This window comes from Silurus meridionalis, chromosome 13 (assembly GCF_014805685.1).
Source record: "Silurus meridionalis isolate SWU-2019-XX chromosome 13, ASM1480568v1, whole genome shotgun sequence".
Classification (NCBI taxonomy): Eukaryota; Metazoa; Chordata; class Actinopteri; order Siluriformes; family Siluridae; genus Silurus; species Silurus meridionalis.
In genome coordinates, this window is record NC_060896.1 from 22463619 (window position 1) to 22486407 (window position 22789).

The window sequence follows — 22789 nt, forward strand, 5'->3', positions numbered from 1 at the left end:
CCCCCCTCTCTCTCTTTCTCTTTCTCTCTCTTCTTACAATACAATATGTCTAGACAAAGATAATTTACAGTGACAAAATATACACAATATGAAAACAAATCATACTGAAAAACAGCCATTTTATATGGATCATTTATAGCTATAGTCAGGGTGGGGCAAAGATACATCAAATTGTATTTTTGAATTAAATACCAAATGCATTAATTATAAGTGTATCAAAACAAACTGCAAAATACAGCAGCCATACCATGTATCAAAATAATCTAGTGTATTATTGTATTTTAAAAATACTAAAATATACTTTTACAAGGGAGCATTACATTTTTTTTTACAAACCTTTCATCAAGTGGCCTATTTGATCTGTTCCTTCACCATGACACCGACTCAGTTGATTAAGTAATCAATGTTTGATAGCAACAGCTTTTCTCTGGTTGAGTCGTGCAATAAATCTGACATATGCCAAGAGATAACAGATCAAATGTTTAAATACATAATCCCTGTGATCGTCCAGATGAAAGTTAGTTTTAAAGTAACAGACAGTTTAATGTTTTCAAATGACTCATAATTGTATCCTAATTTAGTTACTTGGTGTTTGGTAACGAAGGGCTACTTTGCATCAGCAACACTGACTCAATGACAAACAAGTCATTCATAAGATGATGATTGATGGCACCTGTGTTTATAGCAACTAGTTTCTAACTAATTAATTATTTGATTGTTAATAATAAATATAATAATATGTGTCAAGCAGTTATTCATGCAATGGAATGCAAAATCATGATCCTACCAAACAGCTACTTCAATTAGGTTACAATATTCAGCAATCAAATATTTTTTATTATTAATCACCCATTTGAAAGCTGGCAGCCTGCACGCTCCTTACCTTCTTTCATATGGATACATTTTCTGTTCTGTTCTCAACAAGTTTGGGCAAATTACTGAGTAGGCACCAATCAACTTTTGAGATGTAGACTTCTTACAAATTTTACAGTATTTTAAAACTACAAAACACTAAAGTATTTTGATACAAAATATGAAGCCATTTTCATCAACTCTATCAAATACAGTAAAAATGACAAAATCCTATTTTATATTTGAAATACATTATGTCACAAAAGTGAGTACACCCCTCACATTTCAGCAACCATTTTATTAGATGTTCTCAGGGAACAATACTACAGAAATAAAACTAAGATATATTTTAGAGTAGTAAATGTGCAGCTTGTGTAGCAGTACAGATTTACTGTCCTCTAAAATTAACTCCCTATACAGCCATTATTGTCAAAATAACTGGTAACAAAAGTGAGTGCACAGTAAGTGAACATCTCAAAACTATGTCCAAAGTATACTTATTTTGTGTGCACCATTATTATCCAGCACTGGCCGGTAACTCAGTTTCAGGCTGTTAACGATCTTCCTAGGAAATCTTTGTGGATTCTAATTAAAATCTTCAGAGTTTTCTTTGCCATGAGGTGCAGTGTTGAACATCCAGTGGTCAGTATGAGAGAATTGTACTCAAAGTACCAAGTTTTAAATGCTCTAATACAAGATACACAAATTTGTATGGTCCAGTTAAGCAGACAAAAAACATGCACATGATCACTAGGACATGTGGCTTTTCATGGTTAAACGATGTACAGCTGTTATCATTTAGGGTGTACTCACTTTTGTTGCCAATTATTTAACGATCCTGGCTGTATGTTGAGTTATTTTCAGAGGACAGTAAATCTATTCTGCTATACAATCTGCACATTGACTACTCTAAAGTAAATACAAGTTTAATTTCTACAGTATTGTCACTTGACAAGATATACTAAAACGGTTGTGAAATATGAAGGTACTCACTATTGTGAGATACTGTACATGTATCATAAATACTGCCCATCCCTGGCTAAAGTACCTTTATATTGTGCATACAACATTTCTTGCTCAGTTGCTCAATTTCAGTACAATAATCTCACCCATGTCATTTACAGCAGTGTCATTTATTTCTGGTGTTTAAACTTGACTGCCCTGTTTATAATATATAAAATGTCAAAAATGTCCTCACTCACTACTTAATGTATGTCAGTGTATTTGCTAACATGCAAGAATGGCTTTAATGTAAGACAGCGTGGCAGTATAAACACCCACACACTTAGACTCCTTCCTTAAAGCCAGACTTTACTGAACCACTACCAATTCTGCCTACAAAGCAAACACACATTTGCATGTGGATTCATTTAAAATATTTCTTTGTAATAGTAAAATCATAATAATATATCAGGTCATTTCCCAAGCCGATGTCTTCTTAAGTTTCTATTTGTCTTTCTTCTCCTCCTGGTCAGTCGTCTCAGCCTTTCCATCTTCTTCTTCTGCCATTTCGACACTAAGGATCTCCTCTCCATGTTGGTGTGGGGTTATGCGGATGATCATCGTGCTGTCCGTGGTCTGTGCAACCATGTCTTCGTCGGCGTCGTCCTGGGTGACCGTGCATTGGATAGGTGAGCGGCGATGAATGGGTGAAGGAGGAGGCACAGGCGCTGCTGCAGTGGATGCCGCTGTACTGTCTGAAGGCTGAGAGAAGAGACGGGGCAATGAAAGTTTAAGAAAAATCATGTATAATAAATTTTTTTGCCACTTTACCACAAACTGTTTATACACAAGGCAAGCACCTGTAGTGTGGCTCCAGTGTCTTTGTAGGTCTCCTTCAATTTAGCGAACGCTTCTCCTTTTCCCACCTTCAGGGCGGCTTTAAACAGTTTGGGAGTCTCTTGACGTGTTGAGATCACCTGACCAGATTCCTTACCCGACCCTTTCTCTTCTTCAGGTTTTTTATCCTTTGTTAGCATCTTCCTGATTAACACAAAGGAGCAAAAATGTAGTCAGCCAAAAAGATCATAAGCATCAGTCGATGAAGAGAAATACTGTAGCAGAGGATAATGTACTGTATATGATTGCTGTATATACAAAGTTGATGTAGGTAGGGATTAAGTTGGCATACTAATAATTTGAGCAATAGGTCTGTAAGAGCAGTAAACAGCGCTGTAGACTTTCAGCACCAGATTCTAAATAAATTCAGCAAACTAGAGTGAGTAAAGCGAGTACACACACACACACACACACACACACACACACACACACACACACACACACTGAATTAGACCCACAAGTGAGCAGTCATGAGACGCACCTCTGACTGATTTCAAAAACATCTCTACTAATCTAATCACACACAACATTTCTGTTCAGTACTCTATTTCAGCTACAAGCAGACTGGTTTCAAATTCATGAATACATAATGTCTTTTATACATTGTACTTAACCAGTGTATAAAAATTTACATAAAAGTATGTACATCGCTTGGCAAGAAGATGGGTCAAGCCGAAAATGGCAAAATACTTTAACTATAGTCTTAACAAGAAATCATTGTTCAGAAAATAAGCAAGAATTATACAAATTGATAAAATTACTTAGTACAAGATAGCTTTCACTTTGTAGTATCTTAAAGTAATATAGTATGTCTTTTTTCTGGAGGGTTTTGGTTATATGTATAAGAACAATGTTATACTTGACACCTGACTTTTCCAGCCATGTGATTCTTCCCCAAACTGCTTCCACAAAGTTGGAGACACACAGTTGTATAGAATGTCTTTGGGTGTGGTAGTGTTAACGTTCACTTGAATTAGGAATCCTGTTCGAGGTTTACATGGATTGAAGTGGAAGTTCTAAAGATCTCTCACCTCATCCTTAATAAACACCTTTGGGATGAACTATAACCCTGTCTGCACTCCAGGCCTCCTCTCTCTATATCAGTACCTGACTTTAATCAGCCACAAATCTCCATAAGCACACCCCAAAATCTAGCAGAACATCTTCTTAGTAGAACGGAGGTTACTTTAACAGCAAATGGAGATTAAATGTGAAATGGGATGTTAAAAAGCACATATGAATCTAATGGTCCTTACAATGTATATTAAAAAAAAGACTAAAATGTCCAGATACTTTTTTCCCCCACTGTATGTGTATGTATATGTGTTTGTATGAGTATAATGTTTACTGAGTCAAAGCCTCTCTATTCTTACTTGGCCTTCTTGCGCAGTATTTTTTGCGACTCAGGGTAGTGCACCATGATCTCAGAGAGGTCCTTCTTATCCAGGATGAAGAGGTTGGCAAAGCCATGTGCCACAACATTAGCAGTGCGCCTGTTTCCTCCACCTACAGCCAACAAGCTGATGGAGAAACAAACTTACTTTGTTACGGATAAAAAAAACTTGTTCAGAAATTATGGTAATTATTTATACTTTTACATTTTTAGAACACTTACCTGATTTCCCCGAACACAGATCCGGCCCTTAAAGTCACAAACACTGTTTTACCGTCAGGGCCTCCAACTACCTGCACCTCTCCTGCTTTAATGATGTACATCTCCCTGCCGATCTCACCCTGACCCAGAGGTAATGAATAAGTTGTTACTCAGTAACTATAAACTGCATTTACAGTATATTAACTTGTGACCTTAATAACAATAACAATATAAATAATAATAAAGCTTTATTTAATATAGAACCTTTAAAAGTACACCATATACTGTATAGATATAATTTCATATAATTTCATATAATATAATATAATACTGGAGTTTTCTTGTGGAGATTTGTGCTATGTGTTATTCAGAGATAAGGGTGTTAGTAAAGTCTGGTTCTCATGTAGGCGAGGAAGCCTGGGGTGCAGTTCAGTGCTCCAAATCATCCTAAAGGTGTTCACCAGAGTTGAGTTGAGAGCTCATATCTTCATGGAGCTCACTTATACACAGGGGCATTGTCATGGTGCAACATGTTTGGGTCAAATGTGGCTAAAAAGTAAACTGTCCCAATACTTTTGTCCACATAATGTATCTCTAGTGCATATATACACTTCACATTTACATAGTTAATGTCTTTTTCAATTTGTACTTACAAATATAAACAAAATGAACATAGGAAAAGATATATAGCTATATAACTTATAGCTATATAACTATATAGCTAAAAGTTTATTGAAAACCACATATAGCTGAAAAAGTCAGGCCTCTTCTGAACAATCAGATTCAAGAATTTAACTGTGCCATGTTATAAACTGGAAAGAAAAAAACTTTCTCTAACCTTCTTACAAACATAGTCTCCTGGGAGGTAGACCACAGACTTCAGACTCTTCAACATGTCAAATATCATCTGTCTGTCACAACCCTGAAAATAAGAGCATGACACATATGAAGATAAGGTGGCAAGACTCTGTGTAGACTGTGTAGCATTGAGAAAAAAAAACATAAAATATCTTAAATATATATTAAATATAATATGCCTTATTATAGCATGATAATGAACCAAATATCTATCTATCTATCTATCTATCTATCTATCTATCTATCTATCTATCTATCTATCTATCTATCTATCTATCTATCTATCTATCTATCTATCTATCTATCTATCTACATTTTTTATATCTGGAAAGAAGAAAGCTATTGCCAATAGAGTAGGAAAATTGGTGTTTGAAATAATAATTATAATGTCTAGAAATAGGCTTTGATTATCCTACTTTATAATACGAATAGTGTGTATAGTATGAATCTTAAACAATTAAACACAAATATTTTTTTAAATATTTTCACTTGTTAAGTTAGTGACGAGGTACATTTTTTTGCACCTCATTTCTTTTGCAACTTTTCTTAGTTTTGCTGGTGACTCAGGTGACCTGAGTTGAATTAATTTATATACTAAAAAATATACTGTAGAAAATATAATAACATCTCTTCCATGTTCTAATGCATGTGTGTTTTTACTTACCTGGAAAAGGGCCACTTTGCTGACAATGGTGTAGTTCACATCGACGGCGATGTCCAGACGCATCTTATCAGGCAGCTGTATGAGCAACTCCTGTTCATCTATACATAAAGATAGCTATCTCTTAATAGTATTCGCAAGGATAGGAAAAATCATCTATCTATCTATCTATCTATCTATCTATCTATCTATCTATCTATCTATCTATCTATCTATCTATCTATCTATCTATCTATCTATCTATCTATCTATCAAATCTGAATTTAGTGTAAAGAAATAAAAAACACTGATCAGCTACATTTCAGGGTATTAATTTTTTTAAACACTCCTTCGAAAACATTTGAACATTTCTATTATAACAACAGTAGATTATTTTGCATGTAAATTACATAAAGCAATTTAACTTCATTCGACTTGCTCTTACCCAGCATGCCTTGTGATTGCCAGGTGTAGTCATACCAGGTCTTGACTCTGTTCTGAACCTCACGTGGGATGCGATAGGCGGTCATGTACTTCACTGTGCTGTCCACACATGACCTGTAGTACGCCGGACCTGCAGTGGCTGCTCCTACTACATCTCTCATCTACACACACACGTGTGCACACGTGCACACACACATGCACACACACAGATTATATGCGACTTATAATGATGTCTGAAATCTCTTTATAGCATTGCAGATGCAAAATAATTTCACCCACCTGCCCAATCATAATTGAGAAAGCGAACACACCCACAAAATAATTAACCAGCTGAAAGACAATTTCGAAGACTGTCGTGGGATCTGGAAGACCTCCGATAGTGATCAGAGTTTTTACAGCAAAGTAGTAGCAGCGGATATAACTGCATGAAAAAAAACCACATCCACAGAAACTACGTGCATCTATTTCTGTATGGTATTGTGATAATCAGATTTTGGTAGACTGCATGGTACAGGAGTCACCTGTTGCCTCTGCCATCATAGACCCATTTAGTAGAGCCGAGGCCTTCATAATCAGAGCCCCAGTAGAATAGACAGGCGTTGCAGTGCAACGAGTAGAGCAGGTACAGGCTGGTCCGGATCACTCTGAGACAGAAGATAGAAGTGGAAGCTGACACAATAGCTACACCCTTTTTTATTAGAATAATTAGAAAAATTACTTTTACATAAGGGATTTTAGCCTTGTCCAAATCAGTCTTATCTGTATTTTTTTATAAACTGTGCATGCACATATCTACAAAGATTAGATCGCACATTTTCTTTATTACTGTCTAAATAATGGTAAATAATAAACTAAATTCTGTCAATTTTGACAATTACTGTTTTTCAAAAGCCAATTTCCCCCTGAACACATTTGATTGACTGACCAATCATCAAACGTCTAAGGACCAGTGAAAATTCTTCTATTTTCTAATTAAATACAAACATTTTGATTAAAAATCTTACAACATGAAATAATAATAAAAATACACTACATTTTCTATATTATTAATATTATCTTACTAATATTGTATTATATATCATTATATTGTATTTGGTTTGTCCTTTTTTGCTCTAATGATACTGTGCACTTGAGCTGGCATGGACAGTGCAAAAGCTCCTAGAGTTTTGCCTAAACACTTTTTTCTCACCTTTAGTACAAAGAAGCAAATCAGTGCAAATCAGTTACAAATAAATACAGTTTTCAGTGCATTTCCACATTTTATGTTACAGCCTTATTTCCAAATGGATTAAATGAATTATTTATTAATTAGGCATAACATTATGGCCACCTTCCTAATATTGTGTTGGTCTCCCTTTTGCTGCCAAAACAGCCCTGACCCTTCGCTCCCCATGTGCATCAATGAGCCTCGGCCACCCCTGACCCTGTCGCCGGTTCACCACTGTTCCTTCCTTGGACCACTTTTGATAGATACTGACCACTGCAGACCAATTTGGCCCTTGTCAAACTCGTTCAAATCGTTACACTTGCCCATTTTTCCTGCTTTTAACACATCAACTTTAAAGACAAAAGGTCACTTGCTGTCTAATAAATCCCATGATGAAGAGATAATGAAGATTTTTAAAACAAAGTTAAAGTCTTTGGATGCAGTAACATTTAAATATATATATATATATATATATATATATATATATATATATATATATATATATATATATATATATATATATATATAAAATGTTACTGCATCCAAAGACTTCAACTTTGTTTTAACAGTTCGAAGAAGAACCACATATAACTGGAAAAAGTCACTCTTTTCTTTTGTCATATAGTATTCTATTGTGTAATGTGAGGCATTATCGTAATGTATTTACTTTACACTTACCTGTAAATGTAGGCTTTTTTCATTACCGCCTCCAGACGATCATTAAATTCAAAGAACGCCATGTACTGAGAAAAAGAGCATTAATATTAATATATATTTTGTTTTAAAAGGTAAACAGAGACATATATTTATTAACCAAACCTTTGTAGTTTGAGAATGTATCTAAGCGCAGTGTTGTATATATAAGGCTGGTTTTACCTTTAAAAGACGCGGGAAGCGCAGAATGGATTTAACACCTGTAAAAAAGTACAAGATGTCCAGGGGCATCAGACTGATCACGTCCATCTGAAACATCAAGATATCAGTCAAACACACACGAGCATAGTTGTGTGAAAATGCCATGACTAATCTATTATAGTAATATGCTCAACAAAATGTTGGGCAAGACACAATTCACCCTTATTTAGTTGATCATCTAAGAGAAGCTTAATTTTTGCTTCTTAAACTTTTATGATATCTATCTATCAATATTATTTATACAAAAGGTTAATGGGGATCCTGAAGCTTATCACAGGGAACTCAGGACACAAGATCGAGATCAAGAACATGCTGGACAGGGTGCCAACCCATTGCAGGGCACAATTAATATTTTACTTTAATATTCATTTTGATAATCAGGAAGACTCCTTAAGAGCAGCAGTTGTGTCCATTCTAGATTCAGTCGGAATTAATCAGAATGTTATAGGACCCACTCATAGTGGTGGACACACTCTCGATTTGTTGTTAACATTTGGATTAAAAATAAAAAACTTAGTCATAATTCCACAGTCTGAAGCTATTTCAGACCATTATCTCATCTCGCCTTAGTCATTGCATTTCTACGTCACCACGTTACCGTGTTAAGCGTACTTTCACGTCAGCTACAGCAGCGCGTTTTATTAATAATCTTCCCGATATTACGATATTAGATAGATCTCCGTCAGACCCCGCAGAGCTTGACTGGGCCACTGAACATCTAGAAACAACGTTACGTTACACTCTAGATGATGTAGCTCCCCTTAAGACCAAAATGATCAGGGAGAAAAAATTAGCACAGTGGTATAATGATCATACGCGCACCTTAAAACAGAACACTCGAAAACTAGAACGTAAATGGCGTCAAACAAAATTAACAGTATTTCAAATAGCATGGAAGGAGAGCCTCCTAAATTATAGAAAATCTCTTAGTGCTGCCAGATCAGCATATTTCTCCACCCTCATAGAAAATAACAAGCATAATCCTAGATTTTTATTCAGCACGGTAGCAAAATTAACAGGGAATAAAAGCACTACACTAACATGCACACCACCAATAGGTAGTAATGATTTCATGAACTTTTTTAATAATAAAATTGAAAACATCAGGCAAGAAATCCAGACGGTTAATATAAATCCAAATTATTTTACAAGTAACCCTGTAGACAGCAGTGTCATTATAGCAGACAATCAACTACAAAGCTTCACTCCTATTCATGAGAGTGACTTAATTTCATTAGTCTCCTCATCAAAACCATCAACCTGCCTTCTCGATCCCTTGCCTACAAGTTTCTTTAAACAGATAGCTCCAGAGGTAATCAAACCTGTTTTAAAAATAATTAACTCTTCCATTAGCACTGGTTATGTACCTAAATCCTTCAAACTGGCAGTTATCCACCCCCTTATTAAGAAACCTGACCTTGACCCATGTCAGTTGTCCAACTACAGACCGATATCAAATCTCCCCTTTATATCCAAAATTTTAGAAAAGGTTGTAGCACAGCAGTTATGCTCACATCTGCTTATGAATAACATTTTGAAATGTATCAGTCAGGATTTCGGCCTCATCATAGCACAGAGACGGCGCTAGTTAAGGTGGTAAATGACCTGTTATTGGCCTCTGATCAGGGTTTTGTCTCCTTACTTGTTTTGCTCGACCTTAGTGCAGCTTTTGACACCATTGATCACACTATACTGCTTGCTAGACTTGAGAACGTTGTAGGAATAAAGGGAACAGCTCTCTTGGCTCAGGTCTTATTTGACTGATCGCTATCAGTTTGTGGATGTAAATGGTGAGTTCTCCACACTTTATGAGGTAAAGTTTGGTGTTCCTCAAGGATCTGTCTTGGGCCCACTGCTTTTCTCTTTATATATGCTGCCTCTTGGTGAAATCATTCATAAACATGGGATTCGCTTCCATTGCTATGCTGATGACACACAGCTGTATATTTCAGCAAAGCCAGATGAGCTAGATCAGCTCAACAATGTTGAGAAGTGTGTAAAGGACATTAGACAGTGGATGCTTAATAACTTTCTTCTGCTCAACTCAGATAAGACAGAAGTACTTTTACTAGGACCACATGCAGCTAGAAATAAACTTTCCGATTATGTAGCATCTCTGGATGGTGTTTCTGTTTCAGCATGTACGGCTGTCAAAGACCTTGGTGTGATTATTGACCCGAGTCTTTCCTTTGAGTCTCACGTGAATAATATCACCAGAATCGCCTTCTTTCACCTTAGAAATATTGCTAAGATTAGAAATATGATGTCGTTACAGGATGCAGAAAAACTAGTTCATGCTTTTGTTACTTCTAGATTAGACTACTGTAACGCTTTACTGTCTGGGTGTGCGAGTAAGTGCATAAATAAGCTTCAGTTAGTCCAGAATGCAGCAGCAAGGGTCCTCACTAGATCTAGGAAATATGACCACATCACCCCTGTTTTAATTAGTCTACACTGGCTCCCAATCAAATCTCGCATTGATTATAAAATATTACTACTGACGTATAAAGCACTTAACGGTCTCGCACCGCAGTATCTGAGTGAACTTCTGTACCAGTATGATCCTCCACGCCTAAAGCAAAAGGTGCTGGCTATCTGTTGGTTCCTCAAATAATGAAGACTACAGCAGGGGGCAGATCTTTCTCTTATAAAGCCCCACAGTTATGGAACAGCCTTCCAATCAGTGTTCGGGACTCGGACACAGTCTCAGTGTTCAAGTCGGTGTTGAAAACTTATTTATTTAGTCAAGCCTTTTATCAGTAGATTTTCTTAGGTAAAGGCACAGATCTGGAGGAACATGGATATAGAGTGTTTGGTGAACTGGTATATTTGTATGCTGTCGTCCCCTCACATTCACACGTTCACTCAGGTTTGTTGACGGTGGTGTGGTGGGTCGTCTCTTATCCCAGAGATCCCTCATGTCTGTGTTACCTTCTGGTTCTCTCTTTTAGTTATGCTGCCATAGCGAGTCTTGCCGGAGTCCAAACTGCACAGTGACATTAACTTTCATACACCAATAGGGACACTTAATAATCCATATCCTTCTCTTCCCGTCACCCTCTCTCTCTCTCTCTCTCTCTCTCTCTTTCGGTTGAGTTAAACATGCTCCTGAGGCTCCAGTGACCACTGTTCCTGCCCCTCTCCCCTCCATGGATCTTCACACTTCTGTGCAGCTCGGGACGGTCTCTCATCAACACCTTGGGTGGTTCCATATAATTCCGGAGTAGAACGGGTGCTTTTGAGGACGGATTGGACTGTAGTTGGTGTCAGCGGTCTGCTGCACTGACTCAGGAGTGCAGTTTGCTTCTGATCATCATCACTGTACCCCGCAACTTTGCATATATGCTTCAAATGGACATTTGGTGCAACCCAGATGAGGATGGGTTCCCTCTTGAGTCTGGTTCCTCTCAAGGTTTCTTCCTTTGCCATCTCGGGGAGTTTTTCCTTGCCACAGTTGCTCATCGGGGACAAACATACTTACAAAGAACATATTTACATTTAATCACCACATTATCTGTGTAAAGCTGCTTTGAGACAATGTTCATTGTTAAAAGCGCTATACAAATAAAAATGAATTGAATTGAATTACACACACTCATATACTACAAACATTTGGAAATGCTTAGTTTTAGAGTGGGGGTGGGGAGCCCTAGACCTCAGAAGTCTCGGACAACATGCAAACTCTGCACAAGCATGGCAGAAGCAAGAGTTCCTCCAATCAAATCAATGTGAGTCAAACATATCAACAAATGAATCTATTTTTAAAATAGGAAAGAGCTATGCAATGCTGCTTACAAGTGTAATTTCTTCAGTCAGACAGTCAGGCCAAAGGAGGAAATATATGAAAGCTAATGCGGGACTTTCCTCCATAATATCCTGAACATAAGGGCATGGGGGCATTGCCATGTATTTCCAGGTATTTGTTATGGGTGAGAGATTTCTAGTACTTTGTTTATTATAGTATAGTAGCTTATAAAGCAACTGCATGGTGATAAAAAAGAAGCTAAGCTCTAACATTGAACATTATTGGTCAAACTCCTAATTAGGTTATAAGATCATTTAGTACATTAATTCTTTTTGGCAAAATGTTCCTTTAAAACCTGGTACTCACCTTAAATCGTTCTGTTTTCATGTAATGTTCCCTCATATCTTTTTTATTACACTGAAACACACATCCAGACAAAACATCTATTAATAAACGTATTATATGTTTTGTGTATTTGTAACGATGCTAAACTTTAATAGGTTTTCCTGAATAGTGTTTGTGCAACACACCACTATATCTCCCCCACGGACGAACTCAAGCCTAGGCTGAAAGACCGTAATGTCCAGGATGTAGATGGCGTCACATAAGTAATCAGCTAGCAGCCACAGGTGGATGTTCTCTGAAGTTTGATATGGGAATGCCCAACGAACTGGGATCAACCACACGTTATAGTTCCAAGCGCACATCACAAAAAACAGCCACACCACATAGATCATATCTATGAAGAAAAAAAAAAATTAAAGCCATAATATGCATGACAACAGCAACTCCATCACCTCTATCAAACTAGTGCATTTCTTAATATAGCAAGCACTAACTATAATAAACCCAGTTTACCCAACTTACTCCAATTTGCGCAGGGCTAGTAAAGCTAGTGTTAATACCACCACTATCACGTCGCAATTATAGAAACCATCAATACTATACAAAAACGCAATATAACAACACGTGGCATTACAGAGAAAGAGGCATTTCACATATGGAGTGTGAATTCTATTTTTACTAAAGCAAAGCTCCAAACCTCTATACTACCACCGCAACTGTGCACCTACATCATCTGGAGCAGTTCAGAATCAATATTTGTCTAATAACATGACAAAAACATAAAAATTGTAAAAAGAATATAACTTATTCACTAGAGATGCAGACTCATAATTTGCACCGCTCCTGAGAGGCTGTAATTCAGTGGTACTGCTCGTATTCACTGGTCTGGAAGTGGCAAACAAAACCTTTCCTGGGCTGAGACAAGCTAGCTAGCTACGGGGTTAGCCAACCTCTCCTCACGATGTTTAGCTTCTCTTAAAAAATTTTTTTTAAGTATGTCCGAGACCAAATAAATTTATCTTCATCCGTACGCATAAAAAAATCGAACTTAGATGTATTAATATGTGCAAGGCGCTACACACGTGTTTTGCTAGTCAAACTTGGCTATAAGAGTTACCCTCTGACCAACCAAGAAACAGATTTCTAATAGAGACTGAGGTAAAAAGGCCAGCAGTACTGACTTTGAAGGCCCTGGGCAGATTAGATTACATTCAGCACATAGAGGCTGAAATCTGATTGGACAAACATCCACATACACATACTGGAAGTAGTGCAGGCAAGAGAAATGCTATGAAATGAGGAGAATAAACTGTTGGGAATAAATTAATAAAATTTCATGGAACAATATTAGAATTTAGGTTGTAAATGTAGGTCAGTGCTTCTGATAGTGTTCAGGCCAGCAGAGAAGGCTTTGCTCACCCTGACCGCCTACCACTGTTGAAAATAAATTTATTGTGGTTAAAAAGAAATCTATCTGAATCCAAATATTGCATGCAAAGAAAAAAAAAATGTTTTCAGTAAGGGGTGTGTTTTTTTTTTTTTTTATCTTTTTTAGCCTTATCAATATAATGTGGATAAATTATATCAGAGGAGCAACAAACACACCAATCAGGAGATTAATTATCTGTCTTGTCAAATTATTCTGTACATACAGTTTAAGTAATTGCTGTGTCTGACCAGTGAAAGGGTCGATGCTGGAAGGGAAACGATACTCCACGATGGCTCTTAGCCAGTCTGGCATTTGAGGCATTTTGGGCACTTTGACTTGGTAGCCCATGAACTCCAGGAACTGCTCTTCTTCAATCTCATCACCAGCAGGAACATCTTTTTTCTCCTCATCGGGAGGAGGTGGTGGAGGTGGAGGGGCAGCAGCAGCCTTTTTGGAAGGTGCTACACATTCGGAAAAACACAGTGAAATGTCAAAAGAGCATCTTCTTCTTGAAACCATCCATTCGTATAATATTTATTGGCAAATAAATACAGGCAAGGAACAATTTCAAGGAAATAAAAGAACAGTTTCAATCTTCTTCAACCAGTTTTAGTCTGATCAAGATTAGGTCTGATCAAGAGGTCTTTAAAGATTACAAGATGACACCAATGACAGACTTTCTAATAACATATTGTTTGTGCCAGATTACATGATGAAGATCCACTATTGATAAATCTGCAACTAAAATACGAAAAAAAAAAAAAAAAAACCTAATTTCTGTTTACACTGTCAATAAATATGATCCAGGTTGAGGCAGAAAACCTACTCATGTCAACAGAAATATTTTTATGACCTTGAGGAAATGTTTTTTGCCCTTGTTTAATGCCATTTTACCACTGTCACTACCGTATTTGTAACTTTTCCATGGGTCCTCTTACAGATAAGCATTCTGATTAGCTTTATAGCATATAATATAGTTTGTAATTTATAATGTAATTTAAAAAATAAAAAAATTTAATTCACAAATCCTGCCATGCCACAATGTTTTCTTCATTGTTGCTATTGGCACTAAATCACCTGTCACAAATTTTTGCCGATCTCAGCTCACAACTATTAAATTTATTTTACAATTTTGGTCTGTGACAGCAATATCTAAAGACTAAAGCAAATGTACAGTCTAAAGATGGCTTTAAAGAGATACTTTATCACCTAAGGGAACATGTTTTGGAAAAATGGTGTTTCAATACCCATGCTGAATCTATGTCAATGTGCATCAAAGCTCTCCTTCCGGTTGTTTTTTTCCCTTTAATTTGCCACAGTGTCAACACAAACCCCTACTCACTTGCTGAGGGACTCTCTTCTTCAGACTCGTCGGGGTCAATCAGCCTCTCTTTAGCTCGTTCTGTTCGTTCCTTAAACAGCCTGATCAGCACCTGCAGACGTTCATTTACCACAACACTTGTCTGACTGGCTGAAGAGAAAGGACGCTCGGAGTCTCTGCCGCAAAAAAATACAACACATTACATGATAGTACAGGTTTAAGTAAGCACGAATTTCAATTACAAAACTGTGCCACATTTTATATACTGTTTTACTATATTTGTCTTTTGGTCATTATGACATAAAGTACCCATGCTACGCCCTAGGTTCTTTTTAATAGCATTTTAAAAAACCCTCTCCATTAAGGATATCCCTATGGACAATACTACAGCTTAACGGTAAACAACAAAACTCTTGTACACCAATTCTCCTACTCTTATATAGGATTTCTTTCCTTGTTTGTAACCAACAAACAAACAAACAAAATGCACTCTTTTTCTTATGTAATCGCTCACAACAGCATACAGTGTATCTAAATGTGTATCTCTAATTATGGCTATGGTAAAGGAAACTGTAACTAGAAAGAGAAAACCATGAACAATACAGACACATTGGTAAGCAATTTGGTTATCCTTAAAGGGGCGGTGTTTACAGGATGAAAAAGAAAAAAAACCCCAGACAACAAACAATGGCAAATATTTATATGTAACAATTTTCATATTTTAGTTTAGTAATGTTTAATTGATACACTTACAGAAATAGGATTTACTTTTAGAAGCATGTCTTTATTGAGAGATATGTACACTCACCAGGCATAACATTATGAAATTATAACAATATAATAGTGCTAATTATCTCTTCATCATGGCATCTGTCAGTGGGTGGGATTTATTATGCAGCAAGTGAACATTTTGTACTCAAAGTTGATGTGTTAGTAGCAGGAAAAATGTGCAAGTGTAAGGATTTGAGTGAGTTTGGCAAGGACCAAATTGTGATGTCTAGACGACTGGGTCAAAGCATCTCCAAAACTGCAGCTCTTGAGGGCTATTCCCAGTCTGCAGTGGTCAGTGTCTACCAAAAGTGGTCCAAGAAAGGAACAGTGGTGAACCGGTGACAGGGTCATGGGCGGCTAAGGCTCATTGATGCACTTGGGGAGTGAAGGCTGGACTGTGTGTCCGATCCAACAGACATAATGTTGTCTGTTGTCTGTGTGGTCATAATGTTATGCATGATTGGTGGCCATAAAGTTATGCCTGTTGGGTGTATTTTTTGTGTTTGTGAAAGATTAAATTGATTGAAAACTTGTTGTTGTCTTGTAATTATTCTCTTAACAAGACTCTTTTAGAGAATGTTGACCTCAAGGCCATTCACTCACTCTTCCTCCACAGTGAGGAGGCCACGCCTGGGGGTCAGAGTTTCCTCTTTCTCCATTTCATCCCCTTCAATTTGTTCTTCCGTCTGGAGAACCTTCCTGAATTAAAGGACAAATAAGCATGCAGTATTAGCTAAAAGATTTCACATTAAAAAAAAAAAGATTAATAGTGTAAATAAAAGCTTCAAGAACTCACTCAATGTGCACTGCTTTGCTGTAGCAGTTTAGAAAATCAAGGTTAAAAAAGAAACAAAGACCTTATTAGAGCTTCATAAAGACCAATAAAGACTACAACTTTAGACATGAGCTGGGGATTACCTCTGAATAGCCATCACAGGAACAGGAACAGTTAGGGTAACAGCGTTTGACTCCTGGGGTTCAACAATTTGAGGTACAGTAGGAATAGATGCATCCTCTACTTCCTCAACATTCACGTGCGGACATTCTGAGATTGCATCAAAAAAAAAAAAATCAGAAATGAGTGCTCTCTGGCTTTTTACATCTCTGTAGTCAAAAATCTCCATATATAGCATCTAAATGAATATTGACAACCATAAACATTTAATGTACAAATAACAGGAAGAGAAATCATATAAACTATGTCTATTTAAAGATAAAAGTAAGTCATTCAACTGGACATTTACCTGTACAACTCATCTATTTATTTTAACCATTGTTATTAATTTCTTGTTGAGATTTATACCACGAGACTACTAATATATAATAAAGAATAATTTTCATCTAACACCTTGGGATCAAACAGGTCATACGTACAGCAATAACAGCAACAGCAAATTAGGACAGCATGCATGAACACATCACAACAAGCTAACACCCACAAGATGCTAATTCACCTGAGTGTTTGCTTTAAGACTGGTGGACCTTAGGTTAAGGACATGCTTCAGACTGAGGCCCTTTAGATTCAATTTAAATGCTTGGGATGCTTGGGATTGTGGGATGTGTTCATCAGGATGTGTTCATAGCACTAGCTACAGACAAACTCCTACTGAGGCTTAAGCCGGCTGAGGTGCAGGAGAACATTCTGGCAGCACTGTTGTGCCTGTTTGGGGATTTGCAAGAGGACTTGGTACAGTGGGATTGGTTTATGTTGGCAGTTTGTGATGGTTAAAGTTTTTTTTTTTCCCCAAGCTTTTCTGGGTTAACGCTACTGGGGCACTTAGGAGTGTGAGGAAAGCACGGTATATTTGTATTAAGTTTCTAATCTGGCATACCAGTGTAGATTTATTCATTGCTAGAGACTCAAAGCACTTTTGTACGTCGCTCTGGATAAGGGCGTCTGCTAAATGCCACAAATGTAAATGTAAATGCAAATGTAAATGTATCCAGCACTTTGCTGCAGAGCAGCTAGATGGCGCTGCAGGCAGGCAGATGAGCATGCCATGGATGTTACTGCAAATGTGATGTTCGCATGATCAATTTTATGATACTGCTTCACATTAACTAAACATAACAGCTAATTCAGAATAACTGCAGACTGTTGTAAAGGTGATAAACACTTTTAAAAAAGAGAATACAACTTATGTTTGATAATGGATTACAATCAAATAAATCAAACACAGTATTTTGAATATCAGCAGACTGTTTACTAGATGATCCACACTGACCTCCACATTCTTCTTTAAGCTCCTTAGGTTCCTGTAAAAAGATGAAATATTTATTATGGGGAGGTGGTAGCTCAGTGGTTAAGGCATTGGACTTTGGATCGGAAGTTCACATCCCAGCACCCCCAATCTGTCACTGCCGGGCCCCTGAGCAAGTGCCTTAACTCTTTAACTGCTCAGTTGTAAGTCGCTCTCGATAAGGGTGTCTGCCAAATCCCATAAATGTCAATGTATTAGAACATTAGCCAAAATGGCAAACCCTTGAAAAACAGGCCTCTAGAAAATCGACTCCTAATTACAGAGCACTAAATACAGAAAACCAATCTGTAACTCTAAATGAATGGCAATGCCTAGAAACATATTCCCTATTTGTGGATTCCAAAAGGCAATTCCAAGTTAAATAGTATATATGGGAAACCAAAGAGTGGTGGTGAAACTGGGTTTTTTATTTGTGGACAAAATCTCAGAGTTTACTAGTTATCTTATATCTTTATTCTCATCAACAGTCATAATCTATAGGTGGTGACTAAAATAACGTCAGATGGTGGAGATGAGGCTCTACCACAGGGTTGATTTGCTTCTGTAATAGGATGAAAAATGTAACAAATAAAAGATAATCTAAGAGTATATCTTATGCTCCTCTAAAGTGAGAGGGGCCAGATGGTTTGGACAATTTATAAGGATCAATATCAGGAATGTCCCAAAAGACAGAAGTAGGAGCATGTACATGGGGGAAACCCAGAACTCACTGGAGAACATCATAGGATTGGCATGGAATAATCCAGTCATCCTATGAGAGGATCTGACCCTAGTTTCAATTGCAGTCCTTTGTTATAATAATATAGATAAATAAAATAGTTATAAGTAATAGCTGGCCACATTTTTAAAAAGCATTCTGTACAAAAATATAGATCTCTATCTGCAATAACAGCCCCTAGTGGCTAAAATAGCATACCCTGTTATTTGCAATTGTCAAATAGCAATACCTATGTTACAAATCCCTAGTGGATTATTAGAATTAGTAGAATATTCCTAAAATAGGAAACCTTAGAATTTTCCAATCCCTAGTTACGATCAAATAGTAATCCTTCATTAGTTCCCAGATTTGTTTTTATTACCTGTATTATAGCTGGAGGAGATGGACCTGAAGAAGCCGTTTCAGGCTGATTGATTACATCTGGAGACATTACAAGTGGAGGGCTCTTAACAGATGATGACTCTATAGGTGAAGGGGTATTTGCTCTTGCTTGATCTTCTCCATCAGGCTTTGGTTGGACAGTTGTCTTTAGTGGTGGAGTGTGTACTATCTCCGGTTGACTTGCAGGAGGTGGCTCTGGTGACGCCTCCTTTTGTGGCATCTGCTCTTTAATCTCAGTTTTATGTGTTTGAAGATCCTCAACTAGGCAAACATCCACAAGACACCTGTATGTAAAATTCAAAATATAAAATGAGTCATTTATTGGGCTTTTTAAAAAAAATTTTAGGCAGAGCTCCACAAAAATTAAATTGTAAATTTCTGAAATTGGCCTGTTTAAAAGGTCACTTCAATAAAATGAAAAAGGAATAGTTGAAAACATGGTTTAATAATTCTAACTAATGTAACTACAGTAGAAGCAGTGCTGGTCTATAAATTGTACTTCCCATTGTACTTCCTGTATACACCATGATCCCACTACATACTCTCATTTTTACTGCTTAGAACAATAGTCATTATTTAAAAGTGCAAAACAGAACTAAATGTTTATCCTTTCAGGGATTTTGCACACATTATTTATTTTTGGAACCAGGCTTTAAAGATTGAATGATACAAATTGCATTTACAGTAGATGACTTCACTTATAACATCAAATGAAACTGAATAAATTATTGAGTTCGATTTTTTTTAATGAAAAACTACTGTACTACTAGATTTTTTAAAACAAAACACTACTGTACTGCTGTCAGTTTGATAGCAAACACACATATATCTTTATACAATAAGAGTTATATGTGTCAGTATCATATTTGCCAGATGTTCACTTCTCAAACATCAGCGTAGTGGTATTACCTTGCCCTATATTTGTAATATTTGTATTATTATTACCTTGCCTATATTTGTAATATGTAATATTGTAAGTTATTTTTTTAAGTACTAAATGCAAGGAGATTTCTATGTGCACAACTGAACTATATAAAACTATGGACTTTATTGAAGAGGATGCAGGTTTTGTAAGGAGAAACATACCTCTTAATGTCTGCTCTGTTTACAACAGAAATCAGGATTGCAGTAAAATTTGTAAAACACACACACACACACACACACACACACACACACACACACACACACACACACACACACACACACACACACACACACAAATCAGTTCAACCACATAAACAGTTCATTTTAAGCCAGAAAGTTTGAAGCAAGCTGTCTGAACTCTACTCAGCCTCTCACTACACAAAAGCTAGCTGGACAGAAAACATTTAATTAGAAGTCATGTGTCAGATAAACATCTACGAAACTAAGGAGGATGAAGCTAGTAGTTAGGGTCTGAGATCATTTCTCAAAAATAACATTCTGACCAGAAAACAAAAATAGATGGCCATGTTAGAGGCCAGTACCCATTGTCCAAGTTGCTAACTAATTACATTATTTCCTGTACTTGGCCTTTTAGAACAATTCAGAATATAGAAATATACACAATAAATACTAGGAAAAATCTAAGTTTTAGTCGTTCCCAATTTTGGCACATTTTAATAGGTGATTGGGTGACTGGTTCCAGAGGTGAGAAGTAATGAAGTACAAGTACTTAAGTAGATTTTTCTGGTATCAGTACTTTATTTCACTTCATTTATTTTATTTAACTTTTTACTTTCACTCATTACATTTTTTAAGAAATATCCGTATCTTTCTACATTTTCAAAATTGGCTCGTTACTTTAGTTTTAATCTATTTGGTGAAATGTTAATATTTTTTCTTCTCACTGAGCGCCGTTTTTAGCCCATCAACCGATTTCCTGTCATTGTGTGGCTTTTTCAATCTACCACTGGTGTTTCATTTCCTGGCTCTCACACACACCACAGACGTAGACAAAAAAGTAGTCTGGGGTTAACGTGGATGAGTCAGAGGGAGTCAGCAATATAAACATGACATAACAGAGACATTCCTGATGATCATTATCTTTTCTCTGCTTGTGTTCTATATGGTGGATGTTCAGCCTGGATACATAAATTAGATAACATAATTAGAAATTCTTTTGTATTAATATATATTATTTAGGACTGTAAAAATTTACGCGTTAACGCAAATTCATTTTAACAGCACAAATTTTATTAATGCAGTTAATGCAGTTCTGGTTGACCATTGGTATTAAAGATATAACTAAATAAATGTAGAAGAGGTGAAATTAAAACAGATATAATTAATCAGATATAAACAAATAAATAAACTTCACCGAAAAATTATTTGTAATCAGTAAACATTTGTTTTACTGATGCGCCAAGACCCAAATCAGCACCGAAATCCACCATGATGCACAGAATGAACTCTCTGGGGTCGACGAAGGCGCCGGCGCGTTTTGTGGCATTTTTCCCCTCATAACGCCGAAACAAAATAAATCACTTTTTTTTATCGTACAGATAAGAGCAGTACATCATTCGAAACTGTAAAGGGTCTACATTTATTTGTATACACTCATGATAATAACAAAACGCTGAAAAAAGAATGGGTGCACGCTCTGCCGTCTCTGTCATCTCTCTTTAAAACACATAAATAAATCAACCTGAATCTCAGTAAATACTTGCCTCACATCATAATAATAATAATACTTTTAAATGAACCAAATCACATCGAAATCAAATATTCTTTGCTTAGGTAATTCGTATGAAAGTTATGAGATACAGTTTTTCCGGTATCACCTCATTAACCGTCCGTGTGGAAACAGTAAAGGTTCCGTTTGGTGTCCTGATAATTTACTTTATTTTAAAGCACCAACATTACTTTAAAACATTTAAAATAATATTTTGTCTTATTGCTCTATGTTGAATTTGGTTTCACTAATAATGAACATACATTTGCATAAAGCATCCATATTTGTCCATACCCATATGGATTAGAGTATTAAAATCTTGAAAAATATTCATTCAAGATACATTTAGAACAGATAAAAATGTACGATTAAGTTGTGATTAATTGTGAAATAATTCATGACAATCACTTGCTTAACCGCAATTAAATATTTTAATTGATTGACAGCCCTAATCTTAATATGACATGAGGTCCAGTTACCAGTGTGACACTAAAACAGGTAGTAGCAATGACTAATCTTTACTTAAGTACACGTCAGAGCCCAAACGTCTTTACTTTAACTTGAGTAAAAAAGTATAGTCAGTACTTCAACTTTTACCAGAGTCTTTTAAAACATGAGTATCTGTAATTCTAATAAGTGAAGTATGTGTGTACTTTTGCCTCCAATGACTGGTTCTTAAAACTGGCTGTAGACTAGAATGCTGTCATGGTGTAATTTTATTCCAATTATGACCTCATAACATAATGGTCAGTGAAGTAAATAACACTGATCATCTGTTAGAGGGTGGGATTTATTAGGCAACAATCTTGACCCACA

General features: G+C 36.4%; 1 protein-coding gene across 2 annotated transcripts in view; it reads right to left on the reverse strand.

Annotated features, from left to right (window-relative positions):
• Positions 1–2146: 2146 nt before the first annotated feature.
• The window catches only part of cngb1a (cyclic nucleotide gated channel subunit beta 1a), a 40145-nt gene continuing 19502 nt past the window's right edge, over positions 2147–22789 (reverse strand). For both annotated transcript variants that reach the window (XM_046865326.1, XM_046865325.1), the window contains exons 21-41: positions 20407–20421; positions 19301–19604; positions 18186–18216; positions 16879–17005; positions 16757–16774; positions 16564–16659; positions 15211–15365; positions 14117–14329; positions 12625–12833; positions 12461–12511; positions 8311–8397; positions 8113–8177; positions 6749–6871; positions 6507–6648; positions 6229–6388; positions 5808–5905; positions 5124–5207; positions 4307–4425; positions 4065–4211; positions 2655–2835; positions 2147–2556 (exon numbers count right to left, since the gene is read on the reverse strand). In XM_046865326.1, the coding sequence (XP_046721282.1) occupies positions 2299–2556; positions 2655–2835; positions 4065–4211; positions 4307–4425; positions 5124–5207; positions 5808–5905; positions 6229–6388; positions 6507–6648; positions 6749–6871; positions 8113–8177; positions 8311–8397; positions 12461–12511; positions 12625–12833; positions 14117–14329; positions 15211–15365; positions 16564–16659; positions 16757–16774; positions 16879–17005; positions 18186–18216; positions 19301–19604; positions 20407–20421 (2683 nt within the window). In that variant the 3' untranslated portion in view covers positions 2147–2298. The remainder of the gene's footprint in view (positions 2557–2654; positions 2836–4064; positions 4212–4306; positions 4426–5123; positions 5208–5807; positions 5906–6228; positions 6389–6506; positions 6649–6748; positions 6872–8112; positions 8178–8310; positions 8398–12460; positions 12512–12624; positions 12834–14116; positions 14330–15210; positions 15366–16563; positions 16660–16756; positions 16775–16878; positions 17006–18185; positions 18217–19300; positions 19605–20406; positions 20422–22789) is intronic.